Here is a 22,170-nt window from a genome sequence, read left to right as displayed (position 1 = left end):
CGAATCAGACGTGCCTATAGCCGAAAAGGAGGTGGGGGAGGGGGCGGGAACAGAACACGATAAGAAGCATATGCCGGCATACATATCTTCATCACCTCATCAGTCGTTATGTTCAGCTGGTGAGTGGTGTTGGTGGTGGTGGTGGGGCGGGGGGGAGGATATGCCGGGAATTTTCCTTGTGAATTCGGGGCTGACGGGTGAAAGCGGGGCCACTGTTCAGACTGTGGCGTGAGCTTTTCGCTTGTGGCTTGCGCCGGTGCCAAGATGGAAGGAAAAGGTCTGGATTCCAGAACCTCCAACGACGGATGACAAAGCCGAATCTTTCCCCTGACAACAACACTTTGCGATCAGCGTGCTCCCCCGTTTCAGTTTAAATGCAGTCAACCCCCAGCAATCTTACCAATGGCCCCAAAACCATGCCATGCCCTGGTGATCTTTTTTTTGTGCTGTGCCTGTGCTTCCGCAACACCGTCTCGGCCATCACCTACTCCAGGATTCCCCAGAAGGCATATGTTTGTAGCCGCCTGGCCTCTTGGTCTGACCATCACCCTTCCGTGAGGGGGGATTGTGGCCCAGCCCAGCCAGCTCTTATCATTCGGTTCCCACGGAGGGGCAAAAAAAGGGGGCAGCAACGGTAATCAACAGAACAGAGCGAATGATGGCTTGGAGATCGAACGAGCAATGACAGACCTTGGGCATACCTTGTGCTTCCGACAGCCTGGCGTGGTGATGGGGTGGTGAATAGGGTCTTCCTCGCAAGGCTGCATGATGGTAATCTCGTTGAACTGCTTCAACTTTATCAAGCAAACCCGGTGCCATTGACCGCTCTTCGGACGATGACTTCATTGTCCCCCGGTAGTCGCTGTTAAGGCGAACGGCGACGAGTGCTAGCTGACAGGCGTAGTGCGGGTTGAGAAGCTAACAGGCACGACTTGCCGACTTGGTGGAGCGCGTGGTGGTTGATGAAACAGCTCCCGTTTCATCGTCGAATTCCGTCCCGCTGGCAAAGACTTCACCCCCGCCATGATTGGCCACGCCTGTGTCCCGCTCACATGTTTCCATCCTACGAGACTGTTGTTTGTCCTACTGCGGAATGCATTTCCGGGATGCTATTCTTCTCAACATTGTTGGGTTGGCGTCACGGCCCGCCACAAAGTCCCTCATCATCGGCAGGGGTCATGGTGAACTGGTGAACTGGTGAATATGAAGAAAACTATCTATGTCAGGAAGGTGTATGTATTTGGCCTGCTCAAATAGGAAACAAGCAAGCAAAACAGCTCGCTTCCGAATATATCTGGTTTGATATGCAGAGATAGACATTCGGAAGGACATCATTGTAGAATGGAACCAGTCTCTCGGCTCCTCGTTATGGCAGCCGAGCTCGGGGTGTCGACGCCGCCGTCATGCGCAGTCAGCTGGTGGTGGGGAGCCAAATGGTGACACAGCATCGTTAGTAGAGAGGCACAGGAAAGAAACAAAAGAGCGGTAGCTAGGTGTTGCCTCTTGTGACGCTTGCTCCGAGTAGCTTCAAAGAGGCCCACGGGGGCTGTAACGAGTGAACAATGAAGATTGCCATGTTCTTTGATAACAATGTCTGGGGGCAGCATGGGCAGGAATGCAGTGATATGTTCCCGAGAAGCGCCTTGCTTGGCTCGAGCTTCGTTTCATGTCAAGGGTGGTCCCCTAAGCGATTGGTGAGCCTCTTGAAAGTGCTTTACGGCCTGTCCAATCCGCCCTCGCAACGCGCTGCACCGCACCCTCCGAGCCAACCCATCAGCCTGAATCGGGACCATTTGCCCATCACTCGCATCCCCTGCCCCACCTGGAGGCACCACCCCAGCTCTCTGAACAAAAACCACAGGCACCCTCCACCCGCCTGCCAGAGATACCCCTCTGGAATACTCTGGATAGTACTGTAGTCGACAACTACCTATTCGGTACACCTACACCTTACCCGACCTCATCGACGGCGCCGGTCCTGCCTGTCTCTTCGGTTCTTTTTTTTTCTTGTTCGGTCGTCTTTCTGCAAAGCCGTACACACGTGCCTATTCTCTAGCTCATCCCGGAGAAAGGAAAAAATAGAGTTGGAACTTTTCTCGGATTTGGGCCCAAAAGAGGGACGGTCGTCACACAACGCATTCAACAACTGCTCCGGCACCCGTCGGGATTCCTGCACTGCTCTCTGCTCTCCCTCTCGTTATTCATCACCCTGCAGCCCCTTCTGCAGCACGCCGGACTGGCTCAACTGTTGGTTCTCCATCGGCATCGCACTGCCTCCCGGTGATTCCAGACTCTAGGCCACCTCATCCTGTCAACCATCCCCCGGCACACCCCTGCGCCGCTAGGAAAACCCCAAGACTGGATTCATGCCGTCGTCGGTCTGACCAAAGAGAAAACCAAGGCTCCGCCGTTGCGATGGCAATGTTGGCTTCCAAGTCGACATTTCCGGCTTCGCTGGGCTCGCAGCCGTCGGCCATGATGGTGAACACGCCCCAGACCGCCTCTGCCTACCCCTCCTCGAGACGCGCGCCCGCCGTTCAGATGGCCACCCAAAATTACCAAAGCCCCACCGAGTCGGAGTTTTCTGACGTCGACGGTCCGGACTCGGTCAAGAATTGGGATGAAGATAGGGTTTGCGAGTACCTGCGGAGCGTCAAGTGTGGCGAATACGAAAAGATCTTCCGCAGGAATCACATCAATGGAGACAACTTGTTGGAGATGGATAAGGAGGTGCTGAAGGAGATGGGCATTGACAAGGTGGGCGATCGTGTGCGCTTGTTCCTGAGCATCAAGAAGTTGCGGACCAAGACATACACCAACCAAAAGAGGCGCAACAGGGTAGGTGACAAACAGTATGTATGGCCAAGGGACGACTGTTGGGCTAACAGGTCGAGTAGGATTCCTTTGCGGGGCTTGATGTCCAATATGCGCCCTCCTCACAGTCACCACGGCACCAACCGAATACTGGTGCCAGTGGTCGCGGGATGCCAGCGAGCAATAAGAGGTATTCGCGCCAGTTCGATTTCCCAGCTGCTGTTCCCGGTGTTGACAACCAAAACCCCTCAAGGCCTACCTCTCCTCAGTCTTCCGGTGGCTTCAGAAGCGCCCGCCAACAGCAGCAGAGATATCCTCAACCACCTCACACAGCATACAGTCAACCAACTCCTGCGACGGCCATCTTCCCCATGTCTCCGCCCGAGCCACCACACACAGGCCGTCTGATGGCAAGCCACACCAGAACTCAGTCGGATGGCTCATCACTAATGGCCGCTTTGCCCCCTGGACAGGATGTGATCCGGGTTATCTCGACAGGTGGTGTCACCAAGGTTGTTAAGATCGCCGACTGCAACACCTGCGAGGAAGTCATGCGCGTCACATTGCGCAAGTTCGCTTTACGGGAGGATCATGAGAGAAACTACTGCTTCTGGGTGTTGGTCGGTGGTGACGACCCACATAAGTGCCGTCGCCTTGGTGATACTGAACTCTGGAGGGTGATCAAAGACCACACCCGACCAGAACGAAATCGCCTCATCCTACGACGTGTTCCTGCCGGGGAGCCAGGATTCGCCGAATTAGAAAGAGCAGCTGCGATTGCCATGGAGGAGGCGCAACAAAACCACAATCGCTCCATGGAGACTATGGACAAGCGAAGTCAACTAAAGGCACAAAAGGTCTTGGGTGAATCGTGGGAAACTATTCAGCAGCCGCCCCTTTCACCTGTGTCTTATCAGGACCATCAAGACCGAGAAAGAAATGTGTACAACACCGCCAGAGACTTGGAGCGGCCGGCACCCGCTGAGACACCACGAATGCCCCGCAGCCGCAAGGTTCTTCGACAGTTCGGCGGGCTAAGACCGCCCAGCGAGTTGATCGCGTCGGATCTTACCAGCTATTTCCCTGATCACTCCAGAGAGGCTATCGACAGGACAGCCCGCATGTCCATGCGTAGGTCGCAGCGCCTTAGCAGGGTGAACCATCGCCTCAGTGTTGCCAGCACCCTGAGCTTTGCGTCCAGCATTCAGGACGCACCTCCTATTCCTACCATTGCCGACAGTTGGCTCACTGCTTCCAACCAAGTCGCCAGGGTCCGTCCTGGAAACCAGCTGGGCCGCCTCAACCATGGGTACCGGGACTCGGTCGCCTCCTCCGTTCTCGACACTCTACAGGAGGAGTCATCACCTATCGAACCGAACCGCAAGTCTTATGTGTCTTTTGCGGATAGCAGCTCAGATGCCGGTACTGCTGCCGTCAACATCACCGACCCGGATGGAAACGTGGTCCGACACAGCTACTTTGACGGCGACAGCACCGTCGGATCTGGCGGTTCTCTCCAAGAAGTCAACCAGGCCCTCACCGACGACGGAGAGGATGCCGATGAAGAGCTTCAGAGCTTCCTCGCTGGTGACTCCTGGGATGACAGCAAGTGGATGAAGGGTGCGCTCATTGGTCAGGGGTCTTTTGGTTGCGTCTACCTCGCCCTCCACGCCGTCACTGGCGAGCTTCTCGCCGTAAAGCAAGTCGAGACCCCATCGCCCGGCGCCAACAGCCAGAGCGACGCCCGAAAGAAGAGCATGATCGAGGCGCTCAAGCGTGAAATCAGTCTCCTCCGCGACCTCCGGCACCCCAACATCGTGCAATACCTCGGCTGCGGATCATCAGCCGAATACCTCAACATTTTCCTCGAATACGTCCCCGGTGGCTCAGTCCAAACCATGCTTAACTCGTACGGCGCCCTCCCCGAGCCCTTGGTCCGCAGCTTCGTCAAGCAAATCCTCAACGGCCTTTCCTACCTCCACAACATGGACATCATCCACCGCGACATCAAGGGCGCCAACATCCTCGTCGACAACAAGGGCACCATCAAAATCTCGGATTTTGGCATCTCAAAGAAGCTGGAAGCAACAAACATTCTCAACGGGGCCAACAATAATAAACACCGGCCTTCGCTGCAGGGGTCAGTGTTCTGGATGGCACCAGAAGTGGTCAAGCAAACGTCTTACACCCGCAAGGCGGATATCTGGTCGCTTGGGTGTCTTGTTGTTGAAATGTTTACGGGGACGCATCCGTTCCCGGATTGCACGCAGCTGCAGGCCATTTTCAAGATTGGGGGGGCGAAGGCCACGCCGACGATCCCGGAGCATGCGAGCGAGGAGGCGAAGCAGTTTTTGGGGCAGACGTTTGAGATTGATCATAACAAGAGGCCGAGTGCGGATGATTTGATGTTGAGTCCGTTTTTGACGCCGCCGGCGTTGTAAGGGGATGTAATATTTGATTCTTGGGAGAGTCGTGCTTGATACTTTTTTGTGCGTTTTTTTCTTCTTCTTTTGGGGGTTTTTAAAGCTTGGTGTCTACGGGAAAGAGTTTCTTGGTGTTGTCGTTTTTTTGGGGAATTAATCGTGTGTATAATCACCGCTGAGTATGACTTTTGGGTGGGGATGCTTTTTTTGAGAGATACAGACGCACACAGACAAATTTGACGAATATCATGACGGATATGGTTGGGGGGCGCGGGGGGTTTAGCATGGAAAGGGTTGGGGAAGGGTGGATGGATATGTATGATGGTAGATGACAATGGGTGAAAGGAAAGAATTAACAAAGCTACTCAATTCAAGAAGAATAAACATGAGTGCTAGATTTTGCATATAAACATGTGTGTTTTTGATATGGATTTTTCTTCCGTGGTGATGGGGACGTGGAGAATAAAAGGAGCATTTACAACAACTGCGGTTTACATTCACGTAACTCTCCCCGGTGACGATGATGTTTCCTTTCTGGGGTTGGATAGAACAACCCTTCTCAGGCTCATAAAATTCTAGTTCCCATCATCATCTCAATCGGAAAAACTCGACTGCCCACGTCTGGGTAGGTAGGTAGGTACCGATGACCACCACCTCTTACCTAGCTACCCCTCCCGTTCTATTGTTGTTCGCCGTTGGCTATATTAAAATTATACAAGGACCACGTGGATAGAAACACCGAGACAGAAATAGTAACTACTACCAAATCCACCGTGCTGGGATCTTTTCTTCCATGCAAGTCGCTTTCGATGTATGTAACTTTGCGTATTACCGCAGATAAATATCCCGAGTTTTTAGCTGATGTGACGCTGACGGTGAGAAGACGGTAGGATAAATTGACTTGCGTTTGCGCTAGAACGTCCCGCGGAAGGGAGCGGGGGAAGAGTGAGGTATGCCAAGTTGGGGATGCAGGATTGGGTGGTGGTGTTGGTGGTGGTGTTGGTGGTGGTGTTGGTGGTCAGCGGTAATCTTGATGGGTGGGTGGCCAATTCGGGAGGGACGGCATCTTTGTTTATAGGGGATGATGAGGAGTTGGGTGAGCAAATCTTGATCGGAGAAGGGGGGTTGAGGGTTCTAGAACTGCTTGATGGTTGATTGAAGAATTAGTGATTGGACTTGTCTTGGTGGTTGGTTATATGCAGGAGGTAGCTCTGGTGCGTGCAAGTGATTAGACAAGATCTCTTTCTGCAACCCGCCTCCTTGGAAAAGAACAGAAAACACTTCAACGTCAAATTCCTTATTGTGATGCGATGGATCCATGATATATACTGAATCGCCAATAGGAGAGATACCTAGCCCATTCAGATGACTTTCCTACCCTTTGCCCAAAGCTTACCGTTGTTGAGGTTGGGGTTGGGGTTAGGAGGGGCTGGAAGCTCGAGCAGCTGGTAACCAATAGGGCAGGCACGTTGATGAAAGAAAGGTACTCATAGCCTTACTGACTGAGCCGCGCAGCAAGCTTTAAGCCCAGTGAGTCTTTGATTCACGTGGTTGAGAGCAGCTGCCTTGTGTTCTTATGACAATGAGAAGGTCAGGCTGGATAGCAAAGTGCGAGGGCGGACTTGTAGACCACCTAGGTATCTTGTGTGATAAGGAACGAAAGGCTGCTTCCTTTTCTCCAAGGAAGCGAGATTTATATGCTCCTATTGCTTATCAAACTGACTGTTCAGATCTGTTGCAACACCACCACACTGCAACGATGCTCACAACCACAACCCCTATCCTCCTCCTCCTCCTCCTCCTCCCAACTCTCACTTCCGCCCTTACCCTCTCCAAACCGTTCAAACCCCCCGACAACCACCACCACCAACACGTCCTCTCCACCACCACCACCACCACCACCACCAGCAACAACAACAACAACAACAACAACAACAACAACAACAACAACAACAACAACAACCAGAAACCCCCCCCCATCCCAGGCTTCATCTCCCTCGGCGACAGCTACTCAGCCGGCATCGGCACCCGCCCTGACCTCCACTCCCCCTCCCCCCCCTGCCGTCAAGGCCTCGGAGCCTATCCCCACCTCCTCGCCTCCTCCCTAAACCATACCACCTCCCATCAACACCAATGGCTCTCCTGCACAGGCGCAACAACAAACGACATCCTCTCCTCCCTCCCCCCCTCCCCCTCCACCTCCCAAATCGACGCCTTCAACCTCACCTCCCCAACCTTTGCAACCCTGTCCATATCCGGCAACGACCTCGACTTCTTCTCCCTCCTCAACACATGCATCTTCCGCTTCTACGGCCCCTTTTCCCCTTCCTCGTGCGACTCCGCCCTAAAAACGGTCTCCTCCATCCTCCTCAACGATCAAAAACTCCGGTTGCGTATCAGGCTCATCCTGCTGGAGATATTGAATAAGATCCCCTGGGAGAGGCAACCTTCTTTCTTCATCACCGTCACTGGCTACGCGAGGTTCTTCAACGAGAACACCACTGCGTGTGATGATGTTTCGTTTGGGATCTGGGATGTTTCCCACACGGCCGCGGCGGCGAAATTGACGAGGGACATAAGAGGGAAGATGAACGATTTGGTGCTCAAAGCCAATGATTTGATAAGGGGGGTAATAGAGGAGGTGAATGACTCTTTTTCTGGTAGCGGGAAGAGAAAAAAAGTCGTTTTTGTCGATTATGACAGCCTGTTTGATGGGCATCGGTTTTGCGAGCCTAGGGTGGCGAAAGAGCCGGATTATGAGAGGAGGGAGACGTGGTTTTTTTTGCCAGGGGGTGGGGATGTTGACGGGGAGGGGAGGGTTTATACTTCTTTGCGGGAAGAAAACGAAGAAGAAGGGGTGGGATACTACTACCTCGACCCGGAGCGCTGCTGGGAAGAGGCGGCGGAAAGGGGAGATTGGGGGGAGAAGGCTGTTTGCTTGATGGCCAAGGCGAAGAGGGAAGATCCGGGGTTGAGGTTGAGGGTGCATGATAGGCGTGGGGTAGAAAAGGGGGAGGGGGTTTGGAAGGGGTGGACGACAACAACAACAACAACAACAACAACAAAACCGGGGGATTCAATGTGGTTGACGCCGACGTATTACGGCAAGACTTTTCATCCTGTGAGTAACAGTCTCCATACCTCCCTACTTACACTTTCAAGACATGGATGATTTATTTCTTTCATGTCGAGTGCTGACTTGAGTACTCATGTGAAACAGAGATCAGCCGGCCACGAAGCAATAAGAGACAAAATCTTTCAAGTATGGGAAGAGCATGGATATTTGAAAGACCAAACCGACTTATGATTGCCCATCTCTCGGGACGAAATAAACGAAGACGATGAATAACGACGGATTTGGATAATGACCTGGCATATAGTTTTCTTTTGGTACACCGGCTGCGACTCTGTGGTTGCGTTGATAGTTAATACCCCTGAATACTACACATGATACCTGCAAGACTTCTACACCAAAACTAGTAATAACCAACACCTTCGAAAATCTCACCTTCAACTCCCAGAAATAAAACAAATTCATGGCAAAGAAATGCAAAAGACAATTCATTGACCAGAGTGAGATTCGAACTCACGCCCCTTACGAGACCACGGAACTTCTCACATCCTAGCGAATGTGGAGTTAATTGATATCAAGATTTTCACCTTAACGTGGCGCCTTAGACCGCTCGGCCATCTGGCCCTCTTGCTTCGATGGAGTTTATTTGAAGGAAATGCTCTTTCATTTGGTCAAGACTCAAGGCAGATAGCTGGGGATATTGATACAGAAAGAAGAAAAAAAAAACAAAGACAGAGATACTCATAGCTTCATAACCCACAAGTCATCAACCTTATCCCATGGCAGCATCATTCCTTCATTCCTCACCACCTTAGTTAGACCCAACAGACCCCCGGTGCAACTTCTGCTTAATCTTCTCCTTCAAGCTCGTCTTCTCCTTGTGCTCCAAATCCGCCGGCCTCGTCGACTTCAAGTCCCAATTGTGCGCAACCTCCTCCTCAGGAACATGCTTGTCATGGGTCGTGGTAGCAGACCCATTCCCAGTGTGGTCCTCCGCAACACTCTCCTTGGCCTTGCCATCCTCAACACCATGCTCATACCCGCTGTCCTTCTTCTTATGGTGGGGCAGAGAGATGTGGTGCTTCTTATCACTGTGCTTGTCCGTGGTTGTCTCACGGTGGTGGGGGTGGCGCTTCTCTTCCTCCATAAGACCTGGTATCATGTCAGCATACATCAAACAAAGGGTTGGTGTTGTGAATACATACGATCAGCCTCCTTCCCGGCACCCGGCGCGGCAGCATCAAAGTCACCGCCATCAGCCTTCAGCCCACTGCTACGAACATACAGCTCCCCCGTCCCATCTTCGTGGTCCTCTTGGGTGTCAACACTGCTTGACCTCTGTCCCTTCCTCTCATCCCTAGCCTTAGCACCGGCATCACCACCATGTTCCTTGGCTACCACCTCCAAGGGTCGTGGGCCAGGACCATCGATCTTGACGGGGTTGTCAGACTTGTCGACTCCATCGCCGCTGTCGTCAACATTCTTCTTGGCATCAGGCTTGCCGGTCTCGCCGACAGAATGGTGAACCGCAAGTGGGTTAGTGGGAGCACGAGTGTCGATCTGAGCGTGGGTCGAGTCGCCCGGGATATTGGATGACGGCTGGGCTGCGGCGGGGTTGGTGTCTGGTTTGCTGGAATCGGCATCGTCGTTGGTTGTGACGGCGGTGGTCGTGGCGCTGGGCTTCTCGGAGGGCGTGGCCGGGGGAAGCTCAACACTAGTAGCTGAGGGGTTGGCGTTCTTGTTGAACTCGGCGTTGGTGACAACCTTGTCCGTGTTCTCTGTCTTCAGAGGAGTGTTAATAGGTTCGACTTCCGGGTTGGGGTTGGTGGTCTTGAGAGCAGTCGAGGTTGATTCAATGTTGCCGGCATCGTATGGCTCGCCAGCAGCGGTGTTGCCCATGCGTCCAGAGACTGGCTCCTTGTGGGCTTCGGGATCGCCCCAAATAACCTTGGTAGCGGCGTCTTTGATAGTGTTAATGGTCTCCATGTTGGCCGTGGAAATATCCTTGCTAGAGTGAGGTGCTGTAGTTTGTTGGTGGTGATGACGGTATGGTTCACGACTCTCTCTCGGGTCAGTTTGTGGAATAGAACAAAAGAGCTGCCAAGCAAGAAAGCCAACAGTTTATATGCTGCTATGAATGAGCTGGTGAAACCCATGGAAAGCACTACCTCATCGCACTGACATGCATCCTCAAGTCGGGAAGGGACGTGACGTAGGCAGTTGCCAGGAGCCAGTCACGCTTACTGGTTTGCTAGTCCGTCCCACGCCCAGTTCCTTTACCTTCTGAGACACCTGAACGGCATGCTCTTCCGATCTTTCAATGGCGCAACCGAGAAGGAACTCTGGTGCCATTGGGAGATCCAGCCAAGACCTGATCATCGCCGAGCCTGCGTTTGCCATCGTCGCATTCCACAGGACATCAAGAAGATGAATCTGGACTCTCTGTTCAACGCTCGTTGAACCAGATGCTCGAGATTGTACCTTTTCTCCTCAGGGCTAGCAGTCGGGAATGCATTCATTAGACTCTGTGAAAGGTACAGTATTAAGCCGTGCGGAGCTGATATGTATTTCGAAGACCGTTGGGATGACGTTGAAGGAACTTTCGATATGACGTCATACTTGCCGAGCTTTATCTAACACCAACGGTTGAACAAAGGTGAGGACGATCATCTTCTGGACGAAGGATTGGAGAATCCTGGATTATTATGAAGTACTTGATTGGATACTTTAAGAACCCCAAGCGGTGAAACTGACATTTGCTCCAGGTTTTGGGCTTAAGACATCATTCTTATCTCACGATATCTATTTGGGAAGCAAGAATACACTAACACCATGAGGCAGCGGAGGACGACGGAGGATACTGAGCAAAAACAAATGCGGAAAATCATAGACGGTGACTGATGGATGGAGAAAACTATCAGCAATAATTCTCATGGGATGAGGTGCTAAAAAGCAAAAGATGAGGTCGTACCCGGAATCGAACCGGGGTTACCAGAATCAGAATCTGGGGTGCTAACCGCTACACTATACAACCTTGTGATCTCCTACTGGATGGTATAAGGTGTCTGGGTTTCAAATTATGTTGCCTTACGCATCTTCATCACATGTAGAATCCCAAAAGCATATTGATTTTGGGGTCTCACGCAGAAACAATCCATGGAAAACAACCACCTTGGGATACAAAACGCCCATATATTCGCCATTAATGCATCTACAACTTGGTACTCTTGACGAGATTCGTCTTGATACCAGACAACTCTCCCTGGTAGCCACCCTTGCCCTCGCCGCCCTTGTACACAGCCCGCACGCTCTTGAGCTTCTTCTTCTTCTCCTCGTATTTCATCCTCTTCTTCACACGCGGGTTGCGCACCTCCTTCTTCCTGTGCGGCGTCAAGCCCTTGTTCTTCTGGATCTGGTATGTGATCTGGCGCTTGCCATCTGGGCCGAGCTCCTGCTGTTCCACAATGCGCTCGTCCTTCTTCGCCTGTGCCAGCGCCTCGAAGCGCGCCGCCTTGTCGGCCTTCTTCTGCTGTGTCTTCTGAGCCACCATGTCGTAGTACTCGTCCTCGTCGTCGCGGACCTGCTTGGCTGTGGTCTCATCACCTTCGCTGTCGTCACCGCCCAGCTCAGCGCCGGCGCCGAATTTGCTGTCCTTCTTGCCGCGGCGTTCAGCCTCAGCGTTCAGGCGTGCTTGGCGATCCCTCTGTGATAATGTTAGTTCCACCAACTGAAAAGTAGGATATGCAGACGTAAAGACTTACCAAACGCTCACGATAAGGAATATCCATATCACCACCGGCGTCGCGACCAGCCCCAGCACGCTTGTTGGCCTTTTGTACGATTTGCGAAGTATAGAACTTCAAGCTCTTCTTGCGCTTGGCCTTGTCGGCAGCAGTATGTTCGTCCAAAGCATCCTCCTCGCCAAAGTCGGAATAGTCTTCGTTCATATCCACACCGTTTGTTGGCGCAGCGCGAGCAGCATCCTCCTTGGCGGCCTTCTTGCCGCTCTCGAGAAGAGTGGACAGGTCAGCCAAAGACTTCTCGACCGCCTTGGCTTTCCTCGCCTTGTCAGCCTCCTTCTTCTCCTTGGCCCTGATTTCGGCCTTGGAGAGCTTCGACTTCCTCTTCTTGGCCGGCTCGTCGATGTCGAGCATCTCCTCGTCCTCCTCTTCTGGTGGCGAAAGCATGCCCGTTTCTGAGGCGGCAGGCTTGGCTGGTCTGAACTGTTTCACCTTGAGCCAGGCCTCTCTGCACTCCATCAAAGTCCCCATAACTTCGTGGTCTCTGAGTTCTGATGGGCTGAGCGTTGCCGCAGCACCGTTCCCGTCCCTTGTTGGTGATGTGAGAAGAGCAAAATAACTAGCCAGCGAGGCGACGTAGCACCCCAGAATCCAAGACTTGACAACCTCTAATGACTTGGCAGGCTTTCCAACGGCATCCTTTTGTAATTCCGAAAGAACGGGCTGCAGTTCTGCGAACTCGTCCACCAGGTATTCGAACTCGGGATATCGAGACTGGAGCAGCTTGTATCTTTCCTCGGGTGTCATGTCCTCTCTTACTTCCACTTCTTTCAAAACCTCCGTCACCACCTCGTCCTCACCAGCCTCCTCTTTTGGCGCCATCCATTCGTCCTCGTCGAAAGCGAAATCCTCTTCGGTCATCTTGGCCAATTTCTTGGCCTGGAGACGCTTTGCCTCTGCTTCCTCTGCCTACACAAACATGTCAGTCCCTGCACACGCGCCCAGCCGTAAAGCGCCGTGAACCTACCAGAGCATCGGCCTCGGTCTCGATCTGATCGGCATCATAGTATTCCTTCTTGCTATTTCCCCACCAACCTTCATCTCCCTCCTCTTCCCCCTCCTGCTGCTCCTCGTCTTCGGAATATTGCTCAATGACCTTCTTGCCCTTGCCCTTCTTGGCTGGCGCTTCGTCTTCGCTCTCGTCGGAATCGTCTTGCTGGAAAACCTCCTCGTCGGAAACCTCTAAAAAGTCGTCCTCCTTCTTGAGGCGCTTCGAGCGCGGTTGTTCGTCCTCGCTGTCCAGCATGATCTGGTCCTTCTCAGCCCAGTACTCATCCCCAGAGTCGGCGACATCTCGGTACGTCTTGATGGTCAAACTGGCGTCTTTGGCGTCGACATCGCGGGGGCCGGCCGGTTCCGCCTTGCGGGAGACTCTTCTTTTCTTGGCCATTGTGACTGATCTGTGTGAAGAAAAGGTGATTCTGGCAAAATCCAGGCGCAATGGTAAATCGCCTGCTACCAACAAATGTGGGGTGCTCTGCCTTTTGGCTGGGTGTTGAACTTTTGGAAGGTTCAAAAGCGGCAGAATTTTTTTCTGCTGGCTCTCGCTGCTTCACCGACCGAGCGAACCCGCAGGCTGGGTTCGCCCCACCTTTCCCGCAGCAGCCCCGGGAGCTCCACTGGTTTCGAGATCCACTTTCAGCTGCTTGTTCAGCGGTACCCTCACCATGAGAGCTCTCCACCTGTGAGCTTGATCTCACTGTGAGGCTTCACCACGGCACTGGGTTCATGCTTTTTGCGTGATATCAAAACCGTTAGACACAGGCCGGATAGAACTAGTTTAACTGTTAAGAAGATTTAATCCAGTTCCATTCTGTCATCATGCCCTCTCCCTATCATTTACCATCCATCCTCTTTGTACCTTCCTACTGAGGTAAGCCTGGAAAATGGGTTGCAGGAAGGAGTTCTTGGACAGCTGCAACCCCACAGAGGGCCTGTGGGAACACGGTGCCAGACTGCAGAACCATAAAAGTCAATCCGATCCGCGCCCCTGAACAACGACGTCTTTCTCAACGGTGTAAGACAGCATCTCGGTCTCATACCCTTAACTTAGTGAGCTATCATAAGTCATCTCCCCCTCGAGAAGACGACGAGTCCGAGCCCACGGACCTCAATTCCGAAGTCATCATCTGCAATCCCACCCTTCAGATCAACCTCTCATCACACCTCGCATTTCATTTAAATCTCCCTTCTCCCCATCTCATTCACCCTTCAAAATGGACATCATCGAACAACGCCTCGGCGTCCCCCCTCACATCGCCGGCCCAGCCGCCACCTTTGCCTTCTTCGCCTTCTTCCTCATCAAGAAAATGGGCCTCTTCACCAACACCAACCACTTCCCCGTCGAGGGCAAGGTATTTCCTCCCCCTTTCCCCCTCCTTATCCCACCCTTCACTCACTAACTCCCCCTCATAGACAATCCTCATAACCGGCGCCTCAGAAGGAATGGGCCTAGCAGCCGCCATCCTCCTCGCCAAAAAAGGCGCCTCCCTCATCCTCGTCTCGCGCAACGTGGGCCGCCTAGAAGAAGCCCTTGTCAAAGTCACCGCCGCTGCCAGGTCCCCCTCCAAGCAACGGTTCACCTACATCTCTGCCGACGTCTCGGAACCCAACTACGCCGAGTCGGTCATCGCCCAAGCCATCGCCTGGAACGCCGGTGCGGCCCCCGATATCGTCTGGTGCATAGCCGGCCTGTCAAGCCCCATGCTCTGGGCCGACCCCGCCAACGACAGCATCGCGGCCACCCGGAGAAACATGGATGTCAACTTCTTTGGTTCGGCCGAGATGAGCAGAGCCATCTTGAAGGAGTGGCTCGCTCCGGAGAATAAACCCAAGGATACAGGGGTTATCGGCCAGAAGCCGGAGCCGAAGCACATCGTTTTCACCGCGTCGATGCTGGCGTTGTTTGCGATTGTGGGGTATGGGCCTTATACGCCGAGCAAGTGGGCGTTGAGGGGGTTGGCGGACACGTTGAATATGGAGTTGAGGATGTATCCTGATCATCCGGTCAAGATTCATGTTGTTTACCCGGGGACGATTACTTCTCCTGGGCTGGAGAGGGAGAACAAGACCAAGCCGCAGATCACGCTCGAGTTGGAGAAAGAGGAGCCGGCGGAGAGCCCGGAGACGGTGGCGGAGCGGGCGGTGAAGGGGTTGGAGAAGGGCCAATATAATGTCACGGTCAGTACGTTGGGGGATTTGATGAGGTGTGGGATTTTGGGGGGGAGCGAGAGGAATAACTGGGTTTGGGATACGGTGGTGGGGTGGGTGGTGCCGGTGATTTACTTTTTTGTGATTAGGATTATGAATGCGCAGGTGGCGGGGTGGGCGAGGGTGAATGGGCATCCGCATGTCAAGAAGGCGGCTGCTTGAAGGGGGGGGAGAGGGGGGGTTAATGCGGGAAACAGGACATCAAAGGTTGGAGTATGTATGGATGGGCAGCAAAAACTGTAATATAATGAAAGTATGGAATAATATGTGGTTGTCATTACGCCATGATATGCAAGTGGTATCAGTCTACCTTTTGTCGTTGTCCCATTTTGTTCCAGCGCCCCTTTCCAGAAGGGTTTTTACCAGTTGTTTGAAAGGGTTCAAACCGAATACATGAACCAGCCCACCTCCGGCCTAAGGGTATCAATCTTTTCTGTCAACCCCCCGACTGCTCTCGGCTGCATCCTTCCACCTTCTTCAGGCTTCCCACCAGGCCACTCATCCTCCTCCACCCTCCTCAGCACATCCCCCATCCTACCCACTCTCACCCCCACCATCCCCGCTATCATCTCCGTCTTGACCTCGACCCCATTATCCCACAAGCTAACCGGACACATCCCAAACCCCATCGGCATTTCTCCTCTAGTCATCCCGCCTCGCACCCTCCCCAGATCATGCCTCCCCTCCTCATCCCACCAGCAAAACCCATTGACCACCCACCCCGTAAACGTCGTCTTGCCCGACCCATTCGGCTCATGCCGATCCAACACCCTCTGCCAAAACGTCTTCGTGTCTTTCCCACCCGGGTCTCGAAGCGATCTCACAAAGTTGGAAAGGACATAACCCAACCCACCTCTCCACCAGTCTCTCGCCCCCTGACCAAATCTCCCCGAGGCGAGAAACTCTTCACAGCGGTAGAGGATCTTCTCCCAGTCGGTCTGGTCGCCAAGGAGGGTTATTGAGGGTATACCGCATCTGGTTCCCCAGCTGTAGACAAAGTATTTTTGCATGGAGCCCATCAGCAGGATCGAGGCGGCGATTTCGTCTGTTTCTGTTGTGGTGGTGAAGGAGGGAAGAAAAAACTTGTGGGCTATGTCCGGGTTTGTCAGGGAGGAGGGGAGCAGGGTGGAGGCCATTTGCTGGGCTAGGGAGCCGTGGTTGAGGGTGGGGGATAGGTCGACTGGGATGTAGAGATCTTGTTTCTGGGCTGGGGAGGACTGTTTCCTGGAGGAGGGGATGAACAGGTGCTGGAGGAGGGTGGCGTTGGCGTTGATGTAGACTGATAGCTGGGAGAGGATGGCGAGCCAGATGTCGTCGGGGCGGAGGAGGAGGTTGTGGTGGTTGGAGTAGGCTTCTATCAAGCTGTAGACTAGGCCGTTTTTGGCGGCGTAGAGGGTGGTTGGTGAAGTGGATGGGGATTCTGAGAAGGAAGACTGGATTATGGGTCGCGTTCGAGGGGGGGAGGATCTGGAGGTTATGTTTGTTTCATGGCTGGTGATGGATGACAGCAGCTGCTCTGGAGAGGTGACTCGTGTGTAAGTCTGGTGGAGACGGGCAGGTTCTGGGGGGTGGCTTGATGGATAGATGGTGACAGGCATGGCTTAGGAAGTCTCCCTGTCTTCCTAGAGACGAACAGTTGCGATGGGAGAGACGAGAACAACAGAGCGGTGTCTAAGGGTCATGGTGTTTAGGGGGCCCCCCTAATCGTGCAGAAGAGTCGGATATCACATAGTCTTCCATACCCCACCTGGCACAGGGAAGATGCATCTTGCCGCCTTTAGAAGCATCTGAGTGATCTGGACTGCTCGGGATTCGGGGGACGCAGCCGAAGGACGCGAGCAGTACCGGTCGCTATTGTGCTCTGAAAGGCGTATATCACTGGAATAGACGGCACTAAGCCCTATCTCGTCACCGAGGACCCTCTTGGCTGCCGCATGTCGTACCGATCGACAGGACCAGTGGCTTGTTGGAAGCTGCTGAATAAGGCAATTTGTAGCCATGGATAGAACTTGATTGGAGGCTCAGAGGGCGGCAGTCTCCTTCCAAAGCCATCTACCGAACTTGGCGTCGCTGACACCAGATACCGATACAACCTGCCGGTTTCTGATCTGATGAGCAGATATTAGTCACCGAGAGAGCAGTGTTGGGCAAACGCCTGAACATTCCTCAGCCCAGCCTGGAGCAACTTCAACTGGCTTCAGTGAATAACCAGCAATCAGTGCTATGACAGACACGGGCACCCAAACAGAGCTTGACAGGCATGAATATAAGATGAGAGCAGCTAGTCCAAGTTGCGGACTGGAATGGAATGTGTGAAGACTGAATACAGATACCCTACCTCAGCTATCAAATCAACGCACGGGCCAGAAACGGAGCAAGAGAGTTAAATAAAAAAAAAAAAAGAAGAAAAAAACTCTGATTGGGCAATCGTCTTGCAAAAAAACTCCGCAGCTGGCAGACGCTCTGCAGGCCTCGCATTCAGCCCTCAGCTCTCAGCCCGCTCTCCTTTCCAACGTCGACATCCCAAACGCGCGCTTTACAGCTGACGACAGCTGCTCGACATCACCAATCCTTCCCCGGACCAGCTCTGCGACCACACGCCGCCTAGAGCTTCGGGGCATTTTTAGAGTCCTATCTGGACAGGAGCATGACATCGACCGTCCCCCGCCCGCAGCGCGGCCGACCGAACAAGGTGACGAAGCCGCAGCCGCCAACGGCACGCGGTCGCCCCACCCGTGGTGTTGTTCCGGGCTCACTCGACGTCCACGCCGCCCATCAGATTCACCAGGCCCATCAGCAGGCTCAGGCTCAGGCTCAGGCCCAGTACGGAGTGCACGCTGCGCCCTACGTGGCTGCTGCCCACGCTGCCCAGCACGCCCTCGACGAGCTCAAGCCCGAGCCCGACCATTCCGTGTTCGACAACGTAGGCGTGGACGTCGGAGTTGGAGTCGGGGTTCCCATGGGCGTCGAAGACTACGCCGCCGCCGCTATGGAATCGGAACTTGGCAATGTGGATGCTCACGGCGAGGCGGAACCCGATGCCGACATGGAGGAGGATGATCATTCAGTTGGAGCCTCTGGCCTTCAACAACACGTTGATCTATCAACCGCCAGCATGCTGGCTAACGGCGGTGCCAATGTTGTGGGAGGAGGAGTCGTGGGCCAGAGTGTTCATGATCACATGCAAGATTTGCAGCAAGGGCTCGCGCATGCTCAGCAACAACACCAACAGCAGCAGCAGCAGCAGCAGCAGCAGCAACAGCAACACCAGCAGCAGCAACACCAGCAGCAGCATCAGCAGCAGCCCCAAGCCCAGATGGGTCCTCCCCAGCAGATGCAACCTTCTCACCAGCCGATGGAGCCTCAAATCGTGGGGATCACAGAGGAACTTGCCCGCGAGTCTGGCTACCAGAACCTTAGTGTCGAGAGCGCCCTGGCGAAACGGTTGGCCCGTGAGCCCGGTAGACGTCTTGCTACTCAACGTCGACCAGAGCAACAGCTCAACTTGAATCGGCGGAGTAATGTGGAAGCGCTTTTTGCTCATATTTCGGGCACTCTTGCTCCACAACCGTGCAAGAACTGCCACAAAGGCCACGGCCCGTGGAGCGTGTGTGTAGTGGTAGATGGCCAAATGTGTGGCAGCTGTGCCAACTGTTGGTTCAATGCCAGCGGCGCTAGATGCAGTTTCCACGGTATGCCCCTTTCAGCGAGATTGCCCTTGAATTTCATACTGACAAAAGACAGAAACTCGCACTCAGCAACCCGTGGCCCAGCATGCGGGCATCATGCCGCCGACAAGTGCGGCTTTACCTGCGGATCCCAACTACCGCTACACCCCGGCCCATTCTCTATTGCCACCCGCTCACTCCAATGCCATGCAAGCTATGAATTTTGGCGGAGGAGGCGTTCCGTCTATTAACAACAACCCAATACTCCAACAGCTCGTGAGCAAAGCCATGAACGAAGTGAGGTCGGCTGATCGTGCGACACGTTTGTATTGGCAGCTCGAGATCACGGCCAAGCAGTTGGCTCTTCAATATGCTGAGTACGAAGAGGCCACCGCAAGTCAAAGCCAGCCAGGAGGAGCGGGGAATCAACTTGGTGCTGGCCAACATGGCATGGGCGATGACGGCAGTGCCTAGAAATAACGGCCGTCCTGTCTACGCTTTACACCGCAAGCCACAAGCGGCTTGCAACCGAATCATCACTTAAGGGGGGTTTCACCATATCTATACCACTGATAACCGCCACACCGCCAGAAATTTGGAGTATCGAAGTCACAGTATCAACCCACACTTTTAGCCCCGCCCCCCCCCTTCGCAACGCTTTCTCGGTAGTGGATATCACCATCACAAGACACAAGACCGTGCTGGTCTATTCGGCCAGGCAAGAGGAGGTTTCTTTTTTCGTTCCTCCTCCTCGAAGGACAAGAGCTCGAGGAGGCCAGAGCACTCCGGAGTTTCTTTATTTCTTTTTCTTTCGGAATGGATGCAAATCGATACCCCCTCTTTTTTTTCCCTTTCACTGAAATCACCGCAAGGAGGAAGACGATAACCTGACTTCGTCACAATATAAAAGGTCTTTTATCTCCCTCTTTGCCCCTTTTCCACCCCCCTGCTCGCTTTTTTTCTTTTCGAGCCAGGCGAGGTTTTTTTTTATGGACTTTGTAATACACAAATTACACAGAACCACTGACACGTGCGCTGTTTTCTTTTCTAATTTCATGTTTTCACAACTTTTGTAACCCCAACATAGTTATAGCCTTTGAGTTTCTGTCTGTTTTCCCACCCACCCCCTGTCCTGTTGTGTAAGGTTGAGTTTGAGGCTGGATAAAAATGATATTGCTCTATTTGCTCTGGGGATGTATCGTGTTACTCTGGTATGGATAGGAGATGCATGATATTGTACGGGCAGGAAGTGGTGGGGTATTTCCAGAGAGGAGGTGATTGCACATATATCGCAGGGTTGGTGGCACGATTTTACAACTTTTGAGCGCATATCACTCGGTCAACAAAAGAGCGGAAAAGGGAACACAGACTGACGTCACTGGAGATGGGCAGACAACCAAACTGTTGACGGGATTTGTGGGAGGCTTTTTGTATGTTGCTACTGCTTGTTCTCTGTCTCTTGTGCTGTAACCGGCCAGACTGGAACCGGGGGCAGGAGAGGAGAGTGAGTGATAGGGGTGTTTCTAATTTGACAAGGGGCAATGAAAGCAAGTTTGTTCTGTCAACATATTGCTTGTGTGAATGATCAACCGACTATTTTTACGTTCACCGTCCATTGCCACGTTACAGTGAAGCATGTCAGCGGCGGTTGCTTAGCAGATGTCTCCTGCAGGTCCGGTATTTGGGGTCATGTAGGTCCTGGGTCAATCTAACTGTAACCGTGGGATCACTGGATGGTGGTGCTGAGCCGCTTTCTGTCCTCCAATGATGATGCTCTGTCTATAAGTTCCATTCAGCGCCTCGGGGGGATCATCGCGAGTAACAATCCATCCTATTCGTTGAGAAGAAAATGCAGTCTGAGAACTGGAAACAAATCTGGTAAAGTGACTAAAGCCAGATTTCCAGCCGCTTTTGCCCTCTGCTGAAAGTCACTGTTCGGTACCAAAACCTACCTTGTAGGTAGCAAAAGCCCGACGACGGCATAATCCCCAATATGCACAAGGCTGGTTTAGCTGTGCCACTACTAAACAACACCCTTAGAACATATCACTCACATATAATCTTTCACCGCCTCCAGCACCCCGTTACAGGAATGTAAAAGTCCCATGATGTACATCCTCCCTGTTTATATCACCCTTTTATGACCAGATCCACAAATCGAAACACTCGCTACTGCCTCACCTTTCCATGCCTTTTTGACCCCCCAAAACTGAAGGTGGTATGGTGTGGTGTGGTGTGGTGTGGTGTGGTATGGTGTTCCCACCCCCGTGTTTCATCCCCCATCATCTACAGTAAGTACCGAGGAATCACACCTTATCCCACGTCCCGTTTTCCCACTGCGAAAAACACCATACAACTCCAAATTGAAAATAATCACCATTCTGAAGGAAGAATGACGTAAATGTCTGCAATGGCTCTGCAAGGAGTCAATATACCTACTATGTGTCGCCAGTACAAAAAACGAGTGTTGAGATCAACACTGTCACGCAGCCTCTGTTTCGGTGTTGCCGGCAATAATACTAGCTAGGATCCTGCTAAAATCATCTAGACAGCACTTCTCGTCTATACCTAGTCATCAGCAGTTTGCTACTAGACCGCGTGTCACTGGCAGTGTCATGTCTTGCTCATGACAACCAACAACTCCTTCCGTCAAACGTTTGCTTTATCACTCATCTCAAACTTGTTCAGTCATACGGACATGTTCAGTCACCAACTCAACAAGCAGATACGGTATTCAGAAAAACACCCATTCAATTCACCGGCCCTCCACCCCCTCCCCTCCTCCCCCAAAACTACACATACACAACAACAACAACAACAACAGCAACAACAACAACAACAACAACAACAACAACAACAACAACAACAACAACTACACACATCTCTCGAGAAAACTACCTAAATACCTTCCACCCCTAACAACAAAACACCCCACCCACCCATTGCTCCAAATATTTAACAACCTGAAAAAGAGAATCTCTCTCCTCTTCTGTTCAAAAGAAACAGAAAACGGGCAGAGTAACAGAGAAAGTGTGTGTGTGTGAGAGAGAGAGAGAGAGAAACAACAAACAGTAGAAAAAAGAAACAACAGAAAAAAGAGGAAAATGCGCAGTTAGCACGGTGGTATATCATCTCCCCTCCCCTCCTCCAACCCTCATCCTCCTCTCTGCTTCTCAATCCCC

General features: G+C 52.8%; 8 protein-coding genes and 2 non-coding genes across 10 annotated transcripts; 4 read left to right on the top strand and 6 right to left on the bottom strand.

The window, feature by feature from the left end:
- Positions 1-213: 213 nt before the first annotated feature.
- Positions 214-5,630, top strand: STE11 (ATP binding). The gene is made up of 3 exons (XM_062915793.1): positions 214-2,838; positions 2,898-3,004; positions 3,068-5,630. The coding sequence occupies exons 1-3, from the start codon at positions 2,416-2,418 to the stop codon at positions 5,253-5,255; spliced, it is 2,718 nt and encodes a 905-aa protein (XP_062761791.1). The 5' UTR covers positions 214-2,415; the 3' UTR covers positions 5,256-5,630.
- QC763_0107010 (uncharacterized protein) lies at positions 217-1,508 on the bottom strand (the record flags this gene model as incomplete). Its single annotated transcript, XM_062906463.1, has 2 exons — positions 401-1,508; positions 217-327 (listed from the first exon to the last, which is right to left on the bottom strand). The coding sequence occupies exons 1-2, from the start codon at positions 479-481 to the stop codon at positions 217-219; spliced, it is 192 nt and encodes a 63-aa protein (XP_062761792.1). The 5' UTR covers positions 482-1,508.
- Positions 5,631-6,819: 1,189 nt separating the features above from the next.
- Positions 6,820-8,714, top strand: QC763_708025 (uncharacterized protein; the record flags this gene model as incomplete). The annotated part of the gene is given in 3 exon segments (XM_062915792.1): positions 6,820-7,127; positions 7,146-8,358; positions 8,458-8,714. 3 exon segments carry the CDS (start codon positions 6,820-6,822, stop codon positions 8,542-8,544), a joined length of 1,608 nt encoding a protein of 535 aa, XP_062761790.1. The 3' UTR covers positions 8,545-8,714.
- Positions 8,715-8,802: 88 nt separating this feature from the next.
- Positions 8,803-8,934, bottom strand: QC763_0106980. The gene has a single exon. It is a non-coding gene; the product is annotated as a tRNA-Leu (tRNA).
- Positions 8,935-8,952: 18 nt separating this feature from the next.
- On the bottom strand, positions 8,953-10,841 carry QC763_708020 (uncharacterized protein). The gene is made up of 2 exons (XM_062915791.1): positions 9,516-10,841; positions 8,953-9,462 (listed from the first exon to the last, which is right to left on the bottom strand). Exons 1-2 carry the CDS (start codon positions 10,294-10,296, stop codon positions 9,122-9,124), a joined length of 1,122 nt encoding a protein of 373 aa, XP_062761789.1. The 5' UTR covers positions 10,297-10,841; the 3' UTR covers positions 8,953-9,121.
- A 431-nt stretch (positions 10,842-11,272) lies between these two features.
- QC763_0106960 lies at positions 11,273-11,344 on the bottom strand. The gene has a single exon. It is a non-coding gene; the product is annotated as a tRNA-Gln (tRNA).
- A 43-nt stretch (positions 11,345-11,387) lies between these two features.
- On the bottom strand, positions 11,388-13,752 carry SAS10 (something about silencing protein 10; the record flags this gene model as incomplete). The annotated part of the gene is made up of 4 exons (XM_062915790.1): positions 13,078-13,752; positions 12,072-13,019; positions 11,914-12,013; positions 11,388-11,836 (listed from the first exon to the last, which is right to left on the bottom strand). Exons 1-4 carry the CDS (start codon positions 13,498-13,500, stop codon positions 11,388-11,390), a joined length of 1,920 nt encoding a protein of 639 aa, XP_062761788.1. The 5' UTR covers positions 13,501-13,752.
- On the top strand, positions 13,545-15,482 carry TSC10 (3-dehydrosphinganine reductase; the record flags this gene model as incomplete). The annotated part of the gene is made up of 2 exons (XM_062915789.1): positions 13,545-14,464; positions 14,526-15,482. Exons 1-2 carry the CDS (start codon positions 14,327-14,329, stop codon positions 15,480-15,482), a joined length of 1,095 nt encoding a protein of 364 aa, XP_062761787.1. The 5' UTR covers positions 13,545-14,326.
- Positions 15,483-15,700: 218 nt separating this feature from the next.
- QC763_707990 (uncharacterized protein) lies at positions 15,701-16,918 on the bottom strand (the record flags this gene model as incomplete). Its single annotated transcript, XM_062915788.1, has 1 exon — positions 15,701-16,918. The coding sequence occupies one exon, from the start codon at positions 16,916-16,918 to the stop codon at positions 15,701-15,703; it is 1,218 nt and encodes a 405-aa protein (XP_062761786.1).
- Positions 16,919-17,545: 627 nt separating this feature from the next.
- Positions 17,546-20,591, top strand: QC763_707980 (uncharacterized protein). The gene is made up of 2 exons (XM_062915787.1): positions 17,546-19,012; positions 19,065-20,591. The coding sequence occupies exons 1-2, from the start codon at positions 17,968-17,970 to the stop codon at positions 19,460-19,462; spliced, it is 1,443 nt and encodes a 480-aa protein (XP_062761785.1). The 5' UTR covers positions 17,546-17,967; the 3' UTR covers positions 19,463-20,591.
- Positions 20,592-22,170: the final 1,579 nt, after the last annotated feature.

This window comes from Podospora pseudopauciseta, assembly GCF_035222475.1.
Source record: "Podospora pseudopauciseta strain CBS 411.78 chromosome 7 map unlocalized CBS411.78m_7, whole genome shotgun sequence".
NCBI classification, from domain to species: domain Eukaryota; kingdom Fungi; phylum Ascomycota; class Sordariomycetes; order Sordariales; family Podosporaceae; genus Podospora; species Podospora pseudopauciseta.
Note: the sequence above shows the minus strand (reverse complement) of the source record. Positions and strands in the feature narration are given on the sequence as shown.